Source organism: Brachyistius frenatus, unplaced genomic scaffold, assembly GCF_029030835.1.
Source record: "Brachyistius frenatus isolate BFR_SWC_R1_liver_20210118 unplaced genomic scaffold, ASM2903083v1 Contig_85, whole genome shotgun sequence".
NCBI lineage: Eukaryota > Metazoa > Chordata > Actinopteri > Embiotocidae > Brachyistius > Brachyistius frenatus.
Window position 1 is genome coordinate 1747229 of NW_027210684.1, and position 20687 is coordinate 1767915.

The following is a 20687-nucleotide window of genomic DNA, read 5'->3' on the forward strand; positions in this document are numbered from 1 at the left end:
CCCTCACTGAAGATGTGCTAATCACAGCAGAAATATGACAACTACAAGCAGTGAGCTGCTTTTTGAAATCCTAATAACTGTCATTAATAACTTGCCTTTTAAACTGACATGTACAATTTAGTCCAGGGAACATTTGTCTCTTGGAGCTACAAGACTTCTGCAGGGCACTGACGATACATTTGCCAACCATGCTTATATCATGTGTTTTGTCTTCTGTGTTCGAGACTTCTACAAAACCCTGCAATTACACAAAAACAACCTCTCACACTGCATTTTCGCATACTTGATGTGTTTGAAGGAGCCAGTGCTCCAACATTAATGTATTTCTTGGCACTTGGCCAGACACCATATTTAGAGGTACTCCCATTAAATACCTTACCAAATCAAATATAGATGATAACACCCCGACCTCATCTCTTCTTCGAGCTGTTTATAGCTCAGGAAGCATCAAGTCACAGGAATAAAAATAGCAGCTTTGATCAATTTAAAAATGCAGGGAAAGTTGCCAGATTTGGAGGGGACTGCACCTTTTTCTAGATTTCCATTAATATGCAATGATGTAATATAGACTGAAAGGCATGCTGGAAGTGAATTGATCAAAAATGAAACTGAACAATAGAAATTTAGATAGGAAGAAGACCTAATGAGCAGACTGAGAGGCGTGTAGGTCATAGCATTTTATGTTACAGTTTATCCATCAATCTGCCTGTTCGTGCTATCTGTCTGCCTATCTGTCAGTTTATCTTTCTCTCTCGTTCTCTCTGATCCTATGAAGTGCTTGTCAGAAATAATTGAAAAATTGGCTTCAGAGGAAAAAGCCATACCCTACTATGATTATGACATCCCCCAAACTATGTCAATGTTGCCATTCTGTAATGTATTCCTTGTTTAATGTCATTTTGGATAATTTGTGTACCTTTGGCTCAATTGACTTCTTAACAGAAATCAGAATATATATATATAAAAAAAAACATAACTCGTTAAAAAACAGGATTTCTATAATTTTCCTTTATATTCTGTTGTGTCAGAAAATGCTTGGCTATCCATTTTTTTCTAATTAAGTTACAAAACCCTTAAGAAAAGAAAGTCCAGTTTTCCATCTTTCCATTTTTGTCTCAGAATAGGAATTTGATTAAGACAGAGGTACATGAACTTTCAGTCATTGTTTTGTGTCTGCATGTGCATCTAGTCGACAGGCATGCATTTCAATTATGCATGCTACCCCTTCTATGATATGCGCTTGATTTTCTTATCTTATTGTGTCAAAGCTCTGCTGCTCACAGTGTGCTTTTTTTGCTCTGTTGTGTGTGCCTGCTACCTACACAAAACCAGCTCTGTCCCATAGATGATGACGACGATGACGATGATGATGATGATGATGATGATGATGATGATGATGATGATGATGATGATGATGATGATGATGATGATGATGATGATGATGAACATATACTCTGAAGTACAGTCCTTCCCAGACTCCATTGCGGATATTCAGAATTGAAAATGAACACAACATGATGGAACCAATCGATCTTCAATGTGTATTTCCTCTTAGGTTACCTTATATTTTGGGGATTTGTCTAGAAAAAAAAGGGAATCCCAAATTACCCAACGTTACAGATCTGCGTCAGTCCTACAAAGGACATGTGAAATAAAAATGACCACTTCAAAATAACAAATTTGACCCGGGCAGAGTTGTGTTGCAGCTGTTACACAACCAAGCAGATAAATCAATGCAAATTTGTATTGCCTGATGCCCAGTGCTGAAAAACACATCTGTTAATACCTGTGGTAATATAAACTGCTTATACACATATAATTTATTGTAGTCTTTATTGAACAAATAGTGAAACAAATACAAGTTAAATGCATTTATAAAAGCAGGCACAATCACATACAACATGTTTTATTAACATTTTTGAAGGGTTGTGCCAAAAGGAGCCTAAAAGCATTCAGACTATGGTTACTATCACTGAAACTTGAAGCAAAACTTGACTTTTTAATTTAATATGCATATTGCCTACATGGCCACAAAGGCAAGGTGTGTCGTTTATAATGTGGCAAAATGTGTCATCCTAGTGCAGTATTAACACATGTTGCAGTATCAGATGATATATAAAATAGTCCTGTCAGGATTTTTTTTTTTGGATTGATTGATTGATTGAAAATTTAATGACATTTCTGTTTTGTTTTATGAGATTTATTTGCGGCAAAATTCATGAAATTTTCATAATAAGACCACATTTCCCATCAACCCTGTCAATTCCAGTTTTGCAGTTTTTCTAGTCAACCAGCATGTGGTTTGTTTTGATGATGAGAAGACGTTGAAGAGCCTTGGTGACTGTAAATGGGGAGTTATTTTTGTTCATGAAGCATGTTCTGTTTGGAAAGGCTTTTTGCAACAATGCCTCCAGAGTTTCTTTTCAGTATGTGTATTGGGGAGGAATTGTGGACATTTCTGTAAATAGCGGATAGTTGCATTAATTATTGTGATTACAATATTGTGATTTCTTGAAGGGATTGAAAGAAACACAAAGAGTACAAAGTGCAATATTTCTGTCAGGGTATCAACTACAGTACCAGATTACAGCTGCTGCGTCGTCATGTCTAGGCAAATTGATAAAAGTTTGAAAAGGACACTAGTATTAGTACTAGATTTAGGATTTTAAAACGAACTCCCTACGAAGCACTTACACCCCACACCAATGACATTGCTTTGTCCTTGAGGATGACAGATATACGCTAGTATTCTTTTAGTTAAGGCTCTAGAGCTTCATTTAATGGGCGTGCAATATATATGTATTGTACCCAGAGTCAGACAGACTGCAAGCAAAGCAAAGGTACCTCTGGTAGAAGTTAAGCCTTGGCTCAATTAATGGCCATTAATGAAATGGAGGAGTAGTTCCCCTTCAAAGAGTACTCTACCAATTTATCATTGCTCTCCTATAACATTGTTAAATCAAGACACACAGTCAAATAAGAGAATACAAAGTACTGCATTTCCCCACATATACTAAAACCTACATTATCCACAATATGTTGTCCTAGTCAGGGTTAATGTAGCCTCAAGCTGCTAGCCTCAAGAGGAGATGAGGAGTATGCTCTTTTCTGCACATGCACAAATTTTTTGTCATTTTCAAAGATTAGGCAAGCAAACATTGCTGAGCCTCCTCTAGAGCTACAGACCACAGGTTTTAGGTACGTTGGTTATATGAGTAAATAATCCAATGGACTGGATTAAGCCTTTTGAGGGAGCACATGCTAACACTTTAGATATCCTTACACATTCACTTTTAATCATTCAATCACTGTCTTTACCTTAACTTACACAACATACTTTTAAACTACATGATAAGCTCAGGAAATTGTATCCATAAGTTACTCTGTGTTACTTTGTGTAAGGACAAACAAGTTGTGCCCCTTCAAAACACAGTTCCAAAATCAATTTTGACTAATGTTTCAAGCTCCCTTCCATCAAAATTCGTCAACTGATTTCACCCTTACAATTTTGTTGAGACCAGTCAGTACACTCAAGTTACTGCCAGGCGACAGTAAACACGTCTGATGAGATTTAAACCTAAAATAACAACCTTACCTATAGTAACCACAATCTGATGGCTTATTAGCAGGTGTTTTACTGACACAGTATGTGATTGGTTCCTCCTCTTATAAAAACCCTCCCCCTCGGCAGCTCCCGTCCTCTCTCCCAGTGGCTCAGTGGACGACAGCAGTCCCACGTCCTCCAACTCCGAACCCCTCAGCCCCGAGAGGGTGGGGCCGGGGGGCGAGGCTGGCAAGCAGCAGCAGCGACGGCGAAAGAAGAAGAGGAAGGGCCGTGACGAGGTCTACAACTTTTTGGATAGCCAGGAGAATAACATCGGCCAATCAGACAAGGAAGGGATGCAGGATCAGGGCAGAAAGGAGGAGGAGGAGGATGAAGATGAGGAGGGGAACTGGGAGTGGGAGATCAGAGAGAGTGGTGGAGGGGGTAGGGTAAAAGGCAGGAAGACTAAGAGTCGGGCAAGACTTCCAGAGGAGTGGGGAGCGCCCCAGATGCCCATTTCTCCCACACCAGCTGCAGTCACTCCTAAGTTGGCTACACCTGCTAACTCTGGTCCTACTGACCCCAAATCTCCAAACTCCAGCCTCCACCCTGCTTCGCCCTCTGCCCCTGAGCAAATACCCACAAGTTTCACCAGCGGTTCCCATGTTAGCCTTGGAACAGATTCCTCTCCACGTTCCTACGAGCCCATGTGTGTAGATGATTTCCTTGTGTCCATTAAAGATGGGCCAAAAGCAAATGAGGCAAAAGTTTCAACCAGCAAACCTGAGCCCAACGTAACTAGTGCCCCCACTAAGAGTTGTTTAGCTGGGGATGTTAGCAGCAGTCTAGCGCTCATGACAGGTGACAATCTGAGCCCAGTCTCCCAGACCTTCTCTTTCCTCGATTCAGTACTCCAGACCCCGGGCTCCACTCCTGACTCACAGACCACCACCCCTGTCACCAATACCCCCTCCCTTGCTACTACTTCCCTGACAAAGTCCTCCCTGGCAGAAACTGTCATCCCTGCTTCACAAACCTCACCTGTTTTCAACCCTTTCAAGAGCACTCCAGACCTTTCTCCCACTTCCACATTGTCCACTGATCCATCACCCTTAATTCCCGCAGAAACACACCCTGCAACAACTGCCATCGGCTCAGCCTTCAATGTCCAAGCCAAGCCTTTCGTCCCCTCAGTCACACTGATGTCCTCCACAGCTACTCCCAGTACAACTGCAGCCACTCCTGTTGTTAGTACAGCAGAGGCAGCCTCCACAGGAACCACCGCTCCTGTGTCCACTACTACCTCAGCCGCACTCCTTAGTTCTTCAGCTGCTCCCTGTACGAATGAAGCCACCCCCACATCATCATCAGGCATCCACCCTAATAGTGTAGCCATGTCCTTCAGCTCAGCCACACCCCCTCCTTCCATCACCCAAGCTGCCCCTCCCTCTCTCCCTGCACATTCAGAGCACCAGGAGTCCTCGTCGCCACAGCTCCCCCCACTGGAAGGTTGGTGAACTGCAGGGAAGATTATAAATAACATAGGGCAAATTTGAACAAACTTGATTGTAGGCTAGAATAGCAGGAAGTAGTACTGTTTGTCTTCCTGTATGCATGGCTCTTTGCCTGTGGATTGAGCACCAGGCCTGCTTGGTGCTTTATTCTTTCCTCTGTGAATTTGTAATAACCAGGGCCCGACAGATAGATCCAGAACAGCTTGTGTTCTAATCAGATATATATATCAGATATATATATTTACAAAAGATTTCGGCACAGATCTTATCTTTGTTGCCATTTTAAAATATGGAATCTGGAAAATATTTAAGACATTTACCAGACAAACATTTGGTGTCCAGATACTGTATATCACTCTTCCCCTGGGGCTGGTATGAGTATGGGACACAAATGTACTGGGCTGGTCGGGCCCTATATTAACAAAACTGCAAGGGTAAACTGTTAAGTTGTCTGATTTGATTTCCCTCTGTCTGCCACTGTGTATCTGTTACACACAATCACAACAATTGTATTACTTAACCTGCTGCTTCTGATAGCTCTACTGTCTGTGCTTGCGCCACTGTCTACTGTTTCATGTGACTGTCAGCTTCTTGTGTAATCTCCTGCTATCTCCTTTTTGTCTGTAGACACATACACATAACCTGGGTCCTTGCATGGCAAAAGCAGTTTGCTGATGCCTTCTAGCTTCATAAAGTCAGTTATGTTATAGCTTTTAATCAACTGCAGAGAAATTTGTGCAGTGGTGGAGTTTAGATATGCATCAGTTTTGTTGATTTTTGTGTCTATATAATGTGTTTCTATACAGCTGTTTATAATGTGTTTTACCCCATTTAGACTCTCACAGAGAGAAACAGAAATTCTAATTTCAAATGACATTGAGATGTAGACAGCATCTGGCACGTGTTACACACTAAAGACTAAATTGGAGTAATCTAATATTATTTAACTCTGTTTCCAAACATTCCACTCAGAATTCTCGAGTGTACAGTATTTGTTCTTATAAGACAAGTGGTACAGACAGACAAAAAAACAATACAATATCTTAAGGATACTTACTATATATTCTCCACAGCTTTCAGATACAAGTCTTGGCCTTCATCAGTAGCTAGAGTTTGCTATGGGATAACACTTGCCATTATACAATCACCTGTGAGTGACAATAGTTACACATTTAGATCAAGCGCTGATAAGTGAACTTTTTCCATGGAAACTGTGCAAACTCCATCCACTGACTAAGGCCACACATGGAGCTGAGAGCTCTAGAATAAATATGGTAATATGCAGTAGTATTTTGTTTTTAAAAACAATACATTTTCAACCACTGGTGGCCATGGGCAAAGATCCAGTGCAATTTATAGATGTAGAGCAATTGATGTTTTTGTTCCTGTTCAGTCTTGTTTAGTTAGAATTGCTTCTCTGGTGTGTTATATCCCAATTAGAAAATAAAATCACCTTCAGGTACCAGGGTTTTCTCCAGTTGATGTTACAATAGAATGGCATAAAGCTGTCCATCCCCAAGAGTGTTACAGACATCTGATGTCCGGCGCCTGGCACCAGATGCCCTTTTGGTCTGCCTGACCTCCTGTACTCTGGGGAAAACCCTGGGATGACCTCAGTCTACTGCTTCTTCCCCCTGATAATGTTGGGCTTCATATCCTCATCCCATAGCCTGCATAATGAAAACTTACTTTCCAATGTGATCCCCAATGCTTTTCTTGAGCCCTTTTTTACACCTAAAACCTGACCAGTACTTGACAATTTGTGTGAAATACGCATTTAATGCTCTTAAGATAAAAGCTTTTGTCAGTTAGCTGAAACTGAAGTGATCACTCGGATTCAAATCGTGACACTGTAGTCCTTAAGACTTACTGCAGCATTCACTGTCACATTGGCCTTTAAGCTGTAATGGTGACAAATCTCTGAAATGTTCTTCAATTTCCAGAAACTGCAACTGGACTTCTGAAGTACCTCCATACATGATTGACATTTGTGATAGAAGTATTAACGCTGAGAGATTGTTAGAGTTGATGTGTGAAGTGGATTCTGAAGGAACTAAACATCATATTTATTTCTCTTCCCTTCCTTGTTTTTCTGTTTTATAATGCCACCAACGATGTGACCTTGGTCAGCAGGTAAGACAAGTTTCCTTTTTTTGAGTTTGCATAATTTACTCTCAAGTGAAAATTTGCAGGGGACTTTGAATATGCCTTTTCACACTGTGGTACCATGTTTCTTTTAACAATGATAACTTAGAATACAGTAAAATTGAGAAAATCCATGCAAGTGCAACTGTTTTTTTTTTTTAAATATGTAGAAACTTTCTGGGGTTACTTGTCAAAGCATGTTGTGTCTTAGTTTGAGTTGTCATCATCACAGCAGAACATAAATCAAGATTGATCTTCTATCGGTACAAACTACATCTCAACTGTAAAGCTGTCTAACCTGTTTCAGAAATCTGTCTGCATTAAAAAAATAAACAAGACTTGCAGGCAAGGGCATTGGGGCCATCCTGCCAAAACATGGCACTAAAGGTGAAAAAAACCACATGCTAGTCAGCAGTCTGGGAGCTTGACGCTGTATCTTAATTGTCTTGTTTACCATTTCTGTAATGCAGTTTCCTGTTATTTATCCGCCAATAATGATATATCAGCAGAAATCTAATATTGGATGATATATCAGCCCCAGTATTAATTAATACAATTGCAAAATAGATACATTTAGCTAAATCTTGCTCCGATATTTACCAGTAATTGATTTACATTAGGCTCTCAGTACAACACGGCAAGCCACTAGCATTGATTAAATACCCAAACTTGTGGGTTTGACAGCCTATGAGCCCAATCCAAATGCAAAATTCTACAATGCGTAAATTAGTGCTGCTTCTTGCATGTACTGTCCAGTATTGATCATGCAGTGAGAATGCTCGCAGGGCTGTGGGCACATCTCCATGGAAAACAAGCATTTTGTCCTCACTGTCCCTCTCAACTTTCATCTCTACAGTTTGTTGACTGAAAGTTGATCAAATGTTTTTACTCCTACGTCCAAAACTTTGTATCACTCTAAAAAGTGATTTTCTACTTCAAGACGCTTGATAAATATGGGCCCTGGAGAACATCCAAGGGCATTGTGCTATATCTGATGTACTTTATTGGCTCATTCGAATGAATTGATGAGGTGTTCCGATTTTTCATTTTTTGTTGCAAAATAGACCAGTTTAGCAAAGTATTGCATACATAATGCTAGGAAGCCGTAAATAAAACTGAAATGGGTACCAGTGGGTTACCAACAATCTCAAACATGGACAGTTAATGCAAGGCGTCACGTTTCACTCAGTAAAAGCGGTAAATTCATGAAATAATGAATGAATTTTTTCATTGCCATTATGTTACCAAGCTGTTTTAACATGATGTGCTCTCCATGTCTAGTTCATTATTTGGTAGATTATTACGTTATATTTCACAATTCCTGTGAAGGATCTGTGAGGCATTAATGATGTTCCAGTGGAAAAATGCTACAAATGATATTCCCTCTCATCTCTCCAAACACGCATCAATCCCTCTGAATCTTTAGAGAAACTCTGGCGAGTTTCAGTGCTGCAGAGGTCTGTCTACTTTTTGTATTCAGTCAGCACCAAGTTCTCCCAGAGTGAAGATGCTCTGTAGTTGCTTCTCCCTCAGTGCTTGGCTTGACTGGTATCTAAAGCTGCGACAGTGCGGTCATGCAAACATCGTAGGATTTGAAAAGTGGAGTTTATTAAGAAAACACAATTTAAATTTTGTGTGTTGTTGTTCAAATGAGCTACTAGTCCAGCAGAAACTGAGAATTAGACTAAAAACTGGATATCTAACTCCGCCATTATTGCTGTAGCTTTTCTGACCTGCACAACCAATTTTGCCATGTGTCTCCTCGGTTTGTCAGATCATTCCATTTCTCTCAGAGCTCAAATCTGTTGCTGATCTGTGAGTCCACCATTTCATCTAACGTTGTACCAAGCAACACATTTATGTAAACTGAGCTCTTTCATTATGTGATTGCTGCTGTGCTCAGATGTGCTTTAAGGGGAAATATTGAAATGTTGTTTCAATCTTGTGTTCCATCCCTTTTGTGAGTAAGGTTGGGTGTTTGCTGGAAACTGCAGGTGGACTAATATGCTTGAAGATCAGAAGCTGTGACAATAGCCAAGAGAAACTATCTCTTCAAGATTTGCTCAAAGAGTGCAGAGAGAGTGCTTTTACTGTCCAGTCAGCCAGGATTCAGTTAGTGGACTGTAATGTATTCTTTCTCTTGTCTTTATCTGGTCTGTCTCTATTTATAAAACCCGCTTCACTCTCTTTCATATACAATATTGATGGCTGTGACTGTTTCAGCCTTGCATAAGGCAAACACATCCTTACTTTTTGCCATGCTTGTAAACTGTATACGAAAAATGACTGTTTTCACTCCTGCTGCATGGTCATTATTTATCCTGATAGACTGTGTGCATGTGTGTGACAGACAAAGAAGAGGTAACTTTCTCTTGCAAGATAATGCGACCTGCTTTTGTCCTTGAGAGCGAGCCAGTGAGATTGAATCAAAGTGAATTCTATAAATTGAGAGAACTACTGGGGACGTGTGTGTGTGTGTGTGTGTGTGTGTGTGTGTGTGTGTGTGTGTGTGTGTGTGTGTGTGTGTGTGTGTGTGTGTGTGTGTGTGTGTGTGTGTGTGTGTGTGTGTGTGTGTGTGTGTGTGTGTGTGTTTTGGTTGGTTGTGCGTTGCAGACATATAATGATGTTGCAGTGTGTGTTGCAGAGAAGGGTTGTTGTTAAATCGGAGTCCTGCTCGTTGGCTACATCAGGTGTGTGCTGGGGGAACTGCAGCTCTGACTGTAAACTACTACTACTGCTGCTGGAGCTCATCAGACCAAAAGGCTGCTGGTGGCAAGAACTAAAGAACTATAACTATCAAAATAACTGTAATAATACATATATGATATGATGTTATTGTGCCCTGGTATGAGAATTTGCTGCTTTTCTTTTTTACAGCACTACAGACTGAATAGATTGGAGTTTTAGTCTGTTTGTCAGACAAAACAAACAACATGAGGATGTAAAGTTTGGCTCTTGGCAAATGTCTTTTTTATATTTTTATTTTGCAGCATTTTTAATTAATGTGTTCAAAAAGTCATCTTTGATCAATTATTATGATTATTCGTTAAATACTAATGCTGAATATTATCCAAATAATACAAGAGTTGAGTCGACTTTGGAACTATATGGCTAATAAACTGCCACGCTTAAATCAGCTCTTTGCAAATGTATTAGTGTCTGTTAAAGTAAAACAAATTCAAAATGTATTTTTAAACTACAACCCAATTTCCAAAAAGTTATGACACTGTGTAAAATGTAAATATAAACAGGACTGTAATTATTTGCCAGTTATGCAAACCCATATGAAACTGAAAATAGAACAAAGTTAACATATCAAATGTTAAAACTGAAAAAAGATATGCTCCTTTTGAATTTGCTGCCAGCCTCACCTTTCAAAAAAATAAGGTTAGGTGGAGACATGAACAATCAATATTGTCATTAGTTGAGTTGCGATATGATGTCCATTCCACTTCTACACAATGTGATTGATTGATGTCTTTACACGAGGTGCAAATGCTGAGAAAAATTGACCTCCGCATGTTCAATGTCAAAGTACTCATGACAAAAACAACAGTTCAAAATATAATGTTGACGTGACTCACAAAATACCCCCACTATGTGAAGATTAAGCATGACCTGGATGACTGAAAATCTTCACAGACAGTCAAAGTGACTTTATTGTATCATTGTGTTGTGATGTTTTGAAAAAACTCCCCTCACAATTTTACAAAACCTGAGACATGAGTGAACAGCAGGACGTTAACAAACTCTGCTGTCAGAAAATCAAATCCAGAATGTACTCGATCACCAAACCTGAACTTGATGACAAAGGATCATGAGGTTTTATATATAGAGCTCTTGTCAACTTTTGTTGCATAACAAATGCAAGTGCAAAAGTTTTGTTTCTTTAAAGCAATAGCAAAGCAAGATTTTGGGAAATATACATGTTTACTTTCTTGCTCTGAGTTCAGTGAGAAGATTGATACCACCAACACTTATGAGAACAAGAAGTGATATATGTGCTGTTCCCAAAATGTGGAACTACTCCTTTAAGTTCCTCTCATTTCTGGATATTATGATTGTATCTGACATTTTTCTCAACCTGACAATAGAAACCCCATCATGCTGGATGTGTGTGTTACTTCAGTATCTCCTGACAGTGTTCTCTACTTAGAAATTAGACTGCTCACTCATCAAAAGGGCTCATTTAATTCCCTTGCATGTGATGGATATATAAGGTAGCTTCCCCCAATGTGATGCCAGTGCATGGTTGGCTAATGAAGTCTCTTTTAAGACTGAATTTTCCTCATGAAAAAGCCCAACATGAGCACTGCAGCATTGCAATCTAATGAACGGGTTGACATTGAATGTTGACATCTTTATTTGTCTTATTTGTTATCTTTTGCCTTTCTCATCCTGTCTTTTGCACTATCCCTTCTTCTTCTGTATATTTGTAATTATTTTGACTATTTCCCATCTGCTGTTTTTTGAATGTCTGAAAGTTCTTCCTGCGTTCCTGCAAAATCTCATTTTTACATAACAAAAATTGTAATGTAGAGGCCAGAAGAAACTGCCAATCTTCTCTTTTTATTTGAAGTAAAGATGATGGTCTTGAACTGGATGTCTTACTAATTTAAGTAACATTTGGACAGCATACATTTTCTCTGTTTATTCATCAGCTCTAAATGATCTGATTAAATACTATATGTGGGCCTTCTAAAGCAATTCCCAGAGAGAAACGCCAAATTAACAGTCAAGAAGTAGGCTAAGGAAGAGTTTTTGGAGATTATTTTTGCTTCTTGTCATCTTATCACCTCCCTCTTCTCACCCCATATCTTTACCCCCACTCCTCTCTTTGGTTCTGTAGAGTCTTTTCCTCTCTATATTTCCTTCATTTAATCTCACTTTTCCCACTCCCTTCCACTTTGACCTTGATTGCTTCCCTTTCCTCCTTTTCCTGCATCAATCTTGCCTTCATTTGTTGCTCTTTTTTATATTTATATATTATCCAATCCTTGCCTCCGTTTTCCTCATTCCCTCTATCCACCCTCCCTATCTCCTCGTTGATCCCCCATCATCCCTCGTTTTCCTCTCCCTCCATCTCTTCGCTCTTTCTGTCTCCTACATCCACGTCACGTCTTCCCCTCCACTGCTCAGACTCCCAGTGCCGCTGCGGCACCATAATAATCAGTGCATCGAAGATTGTGGGTATGGGTGGGAGTTGTTGGGGTGTTGGGCGGGGGAGGAAGGAGGGTTGTCAGGGAGCCATGGGAGGCGGTTGCCATGGAAACAAAGAGACTCTGCGAGTGAGGGATAGAGAAGGGGTGGACTGGGTGTGACAGTCAGTGAGGTCGATGAGTAAAAATAGAAACGCTCTGACAAGAACCCCCACCCCATCCCTTTTCCCTCTGCCCCCACCCTGCTCACTCTCTCCGACCAGCTCCACAGGAATCCAGCTACTGTGCCTTCTCTCTCGTTCCCTCCATATCCAGTTTATGTTCGACAGTCCATGACCTTCAAAACGAGGACTTACTTTGGCCTCTGATTTTTGTTTCTCCCTGCATATAAATAGCGGTGCAAGAGTATCACATCTTATTTGCTGCTGCTTCTAAATATGAGGCTTTGGGTTTTTGTTGTTCTTTTGCTTTTAGACTTTATTTGTAGCCTGTCCCCAGTGTCTCTGTGGTCTAGCTTGTTAGTAGCAACAGTTCTACTGAAGATTTTTACAGTTTCACTTGAGAGCTGTGTTAAACAACATCAGATTTTTAATCATTACACTTTTCAGACATGATTTGCTCCAAAATATTTAAAGTTACAGCCATCCTTTCAGTCATGTACCATTAGCATACTAATGGGGAAACAAAAGATACGACGGAATTGGAAAAAGCTGGAGGAAAGGAATCAAATATTTGAGTACAGATACAACATCTACTTGTATGTAAGAAACCAATTTTGGAACCCTTTCCTTATCTAAAATATTGTTTGCATTACTATTATGCATGCCGCAACAAGCTCAATTATTGCCGGTAATCTAAAAAAAACAGATCTAATTAATAACAGTCACATTGTATTGAAGCACTAACAGACACTAATGAAAACGACATAACTCATATCAGAACAAAACGGTCAGCTACAAAGCCTGAAAACCACCACAGTAAATGTTAATGAGTGAGTTCATCTCGTCTCGAAGCCATGCTAGTAGTGCTGAGATTTAGCAGTGGTGCGTTGAGCTAAATGTGACATCAGCATGTCAACATGCATCATCACAATGATAATGCTAACATGCAGATGTGTGCAATGTTCAGCATCTTAGTTTCGGTCATTGGCATGCTAACGATTGCTATTCAGCAATAAGCACATTGTGCTAATTTTAATTTTAGTATAACATTTTGCGTAACTGAATGTAAAGCTGATGGAAACATATATTTTGCTTCATCTCTGAGATGAGGGCCGTTGCACGTCTAACATCAAACTTACTTTGTTTGGTGATAAAGCTGGCCATCGATTGTTGATCTGTGAATGAATGGGCTGTGCTTCTCTCTTAAATTGCTCTGCCATTACCTGGCAGGGTTTGTACAGCACCTCATTTTTTGTTTATTTTTTGAAGTCCCCCACAGAACTTTTTGACAGCTGTAGTTGTCATTGCACGTTTCTGCTGTTTGCATTGTGGCATCTGATCCAATCTCACAGAGCCACACATGTTTTACAGTGACCTGGTAGCAAGGACTTCTTCTTCTCCGTCTGCTCTTTAATAGAGCCAAGTCAGTAGGTGCCATCCTTTGGACAAAGGGGCAATTAATCCAATCATTGTTGAGATATATTTCAGTCTTGGCGAAGTGGTGGACTGGACTTTTTCATCCTCAGAGCCATGCCACTAGCAAAGTTGAAAACTGGTCAGGCTGTTTACTTTTTTCTTTTTCTTTTTCTTTTTAGCTAACATTACTCAAACAGGAGGAAATGATGCAATTGTTGGAGACTATTTTTCATCTGTGGATTTATATAGATTTGGCGCTCTCTTGGCTATTTTCACTAGTGGCATCGTCTATGTGTTAAAATAAATTAAAGTGGCCACACGTTTTTGACAATAATAGAGTTCTATGGCATGGAATAAGAATATATATCCTGTAACAGAACATGTTGACAGTACCAATTACTTCAGTTTGGTATTTTTGTTAAGTTTGTGGACAACAGGAAAATATATAAATTATTGACAGTCTTAGCCTTTAATTTGTAATTTATTAATTTGGCACTTTCTGTAAAGAATGATGGGAGGTTAAATGAGAAGCAACAATGAAATCAAGATGTGAGAGAAGGAAATGGAGGAAATAGGCAATATTAGTTTTACAAAGAGCTGCCAGGTTTTATGATATTCACTGTAGTGGATTCAGAGTTTTCACACATTTTCAAACTAGTCTAGTGTTTTTATCCATACATTTTTTTTGATTATGAGTATTAAGAATTTGTTGACCAGGTAACGTGTGTAGATTGTGCAATATCTGTTTGCAACTGATTCCTCAGTCAACCTGCTCCAGAGATGAAAGTGACCAAGTGCATGAATGGTATTGAGATACATAAAATGATACACATATTTTTAGATCCGGAGTGACTTACACAATCAAGAGCTGCAGCAGCAATGGCTTTGACGCACAGCTCATGGAGGCAATTTAGGTAGAGTACTTTTCAACCCTGAGCACCCGATTGCCACAATTTGTCTCAATCACATGGGTATGATTTTGACTTTTTAAATTTAAAATGACTTACTTGAAAAGTAAAAGTATATTACAAACACAATGTGCTTCAGCTAATAGCTCCCAAAAGATTTGAATCTTTAGTATCTTTTTGAACACGCAAAAAGGATTTATAGTACTGTTGGAAAAAAGTGAGTGAATTATTGGATTTGCTAACTGGTTGAACCTCCTTTGGGACCAACAACCTCAAACAAGTGCTGTGGATCACAACTTTCAGGGGGGATTTTCTTTAGTCCACAAAACATTTTCCTAGCTAACTTCCAAGCTTTTTGCAGCTAACTGCATTGTCCCACTATGGAGTCTATGCTCAATGCATTTGTGCACCATGATATGCATCTGAACTGGGCGCCGACTTGTGGAGAGAATAGTTACAGTGCTACTACAAATTGGCTCCACTCATACACAGTTTGTCTTTTTTGGACCATAGACTGTACATAAAAATGGACATGGTCTCCTGGGCTGAAAATTGAAGTCAATGTGGAAGTGCTTTGAAGTGCAATACCACCGTGGGCTGCTTGGGGATGGCTCCAAAAAACAGAAAAAAACAAAAACAAAAAAATCTCCAATGGACTCCCAAAAAGCGTCAACTTCTCTCACAAAATACAAAATCCATTTTTACCAGAAGCCATTTTGGTGTCATTAGCAAATCAGTGAATTTGTTTGTTTTTTCAAGGAGGGACACTAAGATATTAGGCTTCAAAAATAATGCCTGGCTTCTGCTATACGTGGGTGGGCCTAGTGTCTTTAGGCTTTCAGTCACAGCCACCCCTTGCTCTTCCCCATCTCTTCCAAGTGTTGCCACCCCTGATTCCAAAAAAACAAGATGGTGACAGCTGAAATGCCAGACTCGAGGCTTTAAAACAGCAGTTTACAAACCAGTGGCTGACATCACAGTGGGTTTCCTCTTGTTGGCTAAATAATATCTCACCTCTTTGAGATTATTTCAAATTGTCCAGCTTTATGCAAATCATCAATTCTTGATTGTGAAGTGTTTGAGTACAAAGTAGCTCTAACCCACTTCTGCAGTTTTGCTTGTAATTAGTTAAGTGGTTCACATCCAACTTGTGATTGGATAACAGCACAACAATTTGTGTCTTGTGGAAATATTTTGTGTTTATAATTTCAATTTAGATGAAGATATTTTTGTTTACATAAATGCAGATAATTTCAAAGAGTAGGTGTACCTACCTATTTTTGACACTCAACAGTATCATTAAACCTCGATATCAGTGGCTAATGGATTTAGCAATCATAGGAAAAAGATAGTTTGCATAACTCCTGAACATTCCTGAGAATCATCAGGTATCACTTAGGAAGGCATCAACATTAATACAATCCTTGTGTGTATACAAGGATTTAAAGCAATGGTAGATGGAATTTATTGAATAAAATGCATAACCTAATTTCAACAAATCTTCTATTGTACATGAGAGGGAAGTAGAAATTGTGCTACTTGAGTAACCATTTCCACAGCAATATGAAATGGAGAGGAAAATGACATCACAACAGTGCAACTTACATCAACGGGAGTTTTTAGCCAAATGTCACTGCTATGAGATTTCTGACATGACACTTCAACAACGACCCAATGAACATAATTCAGACTTTTTGTTTCACCAGAACACAATCTGATCTGATACACTATCACAGTGAGACAGTGATTATTGTATGAGCAGGAGATTTCATACAAAGGAGCACAGTATCTTCTTAGTTTCATTCTTGCACTTGTCTTCCATAGACTTTTAGGAATTGCTCTACTTTAACCCTTCAAACCCATTGAATTTTAACACTAGCCCCCTCTGAGCCTGACCCAAACTTTAACAGAAGTGCTGCCTAGATTGCTTGCATAATACCCATCCTTTCCAAGTCTATTGAAACTAAACAACAGTCTAATGTCTTCCTCTTTTTCTCCACAGCTCACTGTTTCTCTGTGGTTACAGTAGGCAAATTGTTCATGGAGGATTATGTAATAATACTCATTAATTTTCAGTCATGCTTGACAAGCTATTTTGGCACTGGCCGCGGTTGTGCTGGGTGGGAAGTGGGGTTGGTGGGAGACACTGAGCTGTCATGTGTGGTACAAAAACGTGAGATAGTTGTCAGGATAATTTATCAGGCATTAGTTTAAAGTGAAGTTTCGACATCTAAAACTGTCTGTCTGACAGATGATTCCCAGCAGTTCCCAAATTACTCCAGTGAGATTAACCACTTTTAACATGTTTTGTGGCTGTTAGCGCTTCCTATCCTCTGTCTTCTGAGAGCACGGAACACTTTCTGTTGTAGCATCACATTAACATTGCTAAGACACTTATATCCAAATATTGGTCCAAGAGTAGAGTTTTTTAGTACGCAAAACCTTTGGCAATATATACTTAAAAGAAACTTAACAGTTTTACAATACACAAAGTGCCAATTTAATGCGGAATAACACTGCAAGGGTCATCTGACTCAGTATCTGCCAAACATCTCACTGCTTCACAGAATTCTATCCTAACACTATGCATGCTATGCTCACACGCCAAAGTAGATAATGGTGAGAGTTATCAAGTCCTTTCCCCGGTGTTTCATCAAGTAGGCCCACAACACCCCAGGAAAGCTCAACAGCAGTCCTGGCGTCCCCGGAAAACTCCCTTCACAACTCACACCTGCCACCCCTGCTCTGCCCTCTTACATCGAACCCCGTATGAATTGTTCCGACATGCTTTGGCACCATTAATGCATGCTCAAAGCCACAAGGTCATACCTTCTACTCATGACCATCAACACCGTTCCTTCTCCACCAAACCCAGCTTCCACCCTGCTAACATGACTTGTTCCTACATACTTTGGCAAAATGTATCTTTGCTCAAGGCCACAAGTTCTAGCATGCTGTATGTGACCACCACAACCATTCTGTCTCCACTAACAGAATGCTATCACACTAAACATACACTGTTCAGCCAAAACATTATGACTATAACATTATATTCTATAACAGCTTTAAACTTCTGGCTTGTACTCTACAAGACCTCTGAAAAACCCTGTGGTATCTGGCACGAAGATGTTGAGTTAATCCTTTAAATCCTGTAAATTTCAAGTTGGAACCACTTTGGCATTTTTTTTTTTGTTCCAGCACATTTGCCAACACTCGTTATAGTTTTCCCCTTCTCAGACCACTGTTATTACAAGCCCCACCATTTTGGAGGTGCTCTAAAACAGTACGTACTGCATTTTGTGAGAGCAATCTCTTGGTTTGAACATGACATTGGACCTTCAGAAAGGTTGATTCTTGTTTTAAGCAGCCAGAATAATCTCCAGTAGATTCTGTCAAGAGAGAATACTGAATTCCAGATGGCTGCACTCCTTGACGTCAATTTGCTGTACTCTCACTTCCTGTGCACATAGTGTTCATGATACGAGTGCTGCGCAGAATGTCAGGTTACTCTGGAAACCGCAGCAGTTAAATACCTTGGAAGTAGCTGAATATTTAAATTTGCTTTGCTGAAGTTTACAATTTTAGATAGATGCACACAAATCCGGGAAGTCAGCGTTAGGCAAAACCGGGAATATAGAAAAGGGAGGATGGAGGGTGAGATCCTTTGCCATCAGAAGAGTTTTAATCCTCCTTACAAAACTGGAGTATAAATCCCAGGCAGATTGTGGTGGAATACTGCACCAGTCTTAAAAGTAGAAAAAAAATCTGCAGCCCTTTTCAGGATGGAGGAGGTGGAAACTTAAACCAGGTTACTCATGTTTGGGTGGCTGCGGCTCAGATTGTAGAGCGAGTTGCCCACCAGTCATAAGGTTGGTGGTTCAATCTCTGCTTCTTCTTGTTTACATGCCAAAGTGTCCTTGGGTAAGATGCTGAACTCCAAGTTGCTTGTGATTGCATACACAAATGAATGGCGGAAACAATGTAAAGCTTTTTTAGACCACAAAGGTCATAAAGCGCTGTATACGTGCAGACTGCTTACCATTTATACTCCAATGCCCCAGTTTTGGATACAAAAAATGTACAGTGAACCCTCGTTTATCGCGGGGGTTACGTTCCAAATAGAGACCGTGATAGGTGAAATCCGTGAAGTAGTAACCTTTTTTTTTTTTACAATTATTATACAATGAAATACTCCATAATACATTGAAACCAAAGAACAAAACCTTTTTACAGGCCCAAGCATTTGTTTAACAAATAAAAGTACTGTATAAATGTTTTTTTTTACAAATAACTACTGTACTGTAAAATAATAATTTGAATCATCAATACGAACTGAAGGCTTCAAATTGCTGAGATCGGCACCGCCCCACTGCGACCCGAGTCATTGGATTAGAACGGGAGGAAATGAAAAATGATTATGAAAACAAATACAAAGTACAGTAGGACAAATAGTGACTCGTGTATTTCACTGCTCTTCTGACTGAGCCGCTGCATCCTGACTCCGCTCTGCAGCGGTTCTTTCTTCTAAAGCCGGCGGTGCAGGTGTGGTTTTTCGAGAGAAGAACATAGTTATCGGTAGTTGTTGTCGCTCTTTTTTCTTCTGGGCAAAAAGATTCTTATAAACCGACATGCCACCATCGATTATTTTTAATTTGGCAAGCTGTTTTACGTACGTGTACATATTAAACCGCAACGTTATTGACAAACAGGTAGAGAAGAAGCGGAGAGACTGTTTAGCCAATCAGAATGCAGAACACAATGCACGATGCAAATCCGTGAAGCAGCGAGACCGTGAAAGGTGAACCGCGTTATAGCGAGGGTTCACTGTATTGGACTTTTCACAGTCACAATTTTGATATAATGAGATATCCATTCAAGATGTCCAAGTTCCATGTTATTAGAGTAATGACAAAATGTAACACATTGGTCACAGCCCAAACGCTCTGTTTTCAAATGTTATCTTCTTTTTTGTTTTAGTCTCAGTTTTGTCTTTTGTATATTTAATGATAGAAAATAGGTCAACAGATTTTTTTTATAATTTTTATAATTATATGTATATATAAATAAATATATACACACACACACATTCACACACACACACACACACACACACACACACACACACACACACACACACACACACACACACACACACACACACACACACACACACACACATATATATATGCTATAGTGATATATATATTCCTGAGATTAGAATTTTAGAGCATTGAAACTATTTGAAATCAATCGTCCTTATCCATTGTTAAGACACACAAATTTCGATCATAGCTGGTTTAAAGAAGCAAAGACTTGCTCATGCCTGGCCTGCGTACATTTTACTTAAAAGGAAAGTATGCAATTTAAGCTCAAAGGGTGAAATTACAACTTTGCAAAGTGAAAATGTGACACAAATAATAATTTCAATAAACACACACATTAATTAAGACAAAGGCACGAAGTTTAGGGCACTCAGTTCTTTTGTGCACATGCAGTGTCATTTCATGACGTCAGTGATTAATTTTAGCCTCAAAATATATATGATGTTCTTTTTTTTCCTGTTATAGGCAGCCGTGAAGTGAAGAGACAAAGTTCAATCAGAGTCTTATCATGATGATTACAGTCTGTAGTTATGGCTCAATAATCTATCCTTGTGTCTGACGCTAGGTATCAACATGTGAACAGTGGCTGTCATATGGCAGCTGAGCAGCTGTGACAGCCATTGATGTGTGTGTGTGTGTGTGTGTGTGTGTGTGTGTGTGTGTGTGTGTGTGTGTGTGTGTGTGTGTGTGTGTGTGTGTGTGTGTGTGTGTGTGTGTGTGTGTGTGTGTGTGTGTGTG

General features: G+C 39.6%; 1 protein-coding gene across 5 annotated transcripts in view; it reads left to right on the forward strand.

The window, feature by feature from the left end:
* Positions 1–20687, forward strand: part of map4l (microtubule associated protein 4 like) — a 114807-nt gene that overhangs the window by 51856 nt on the left and 42264 nt on the right. For all 5 annotated transcript variants that reach the window (XM_069709783.1, XM_069709785.1, XM_069709786.1 and 2 more), the window contains one exon: positions 3692–5053. In XM_069709783.1, coding sequence (XP_069565884.1) covers positions 3692–5053 — 1362 coding nt within the window. The remainder of the gene's footprint in view (positions 1–3691; positions 5054–20687) is intronic.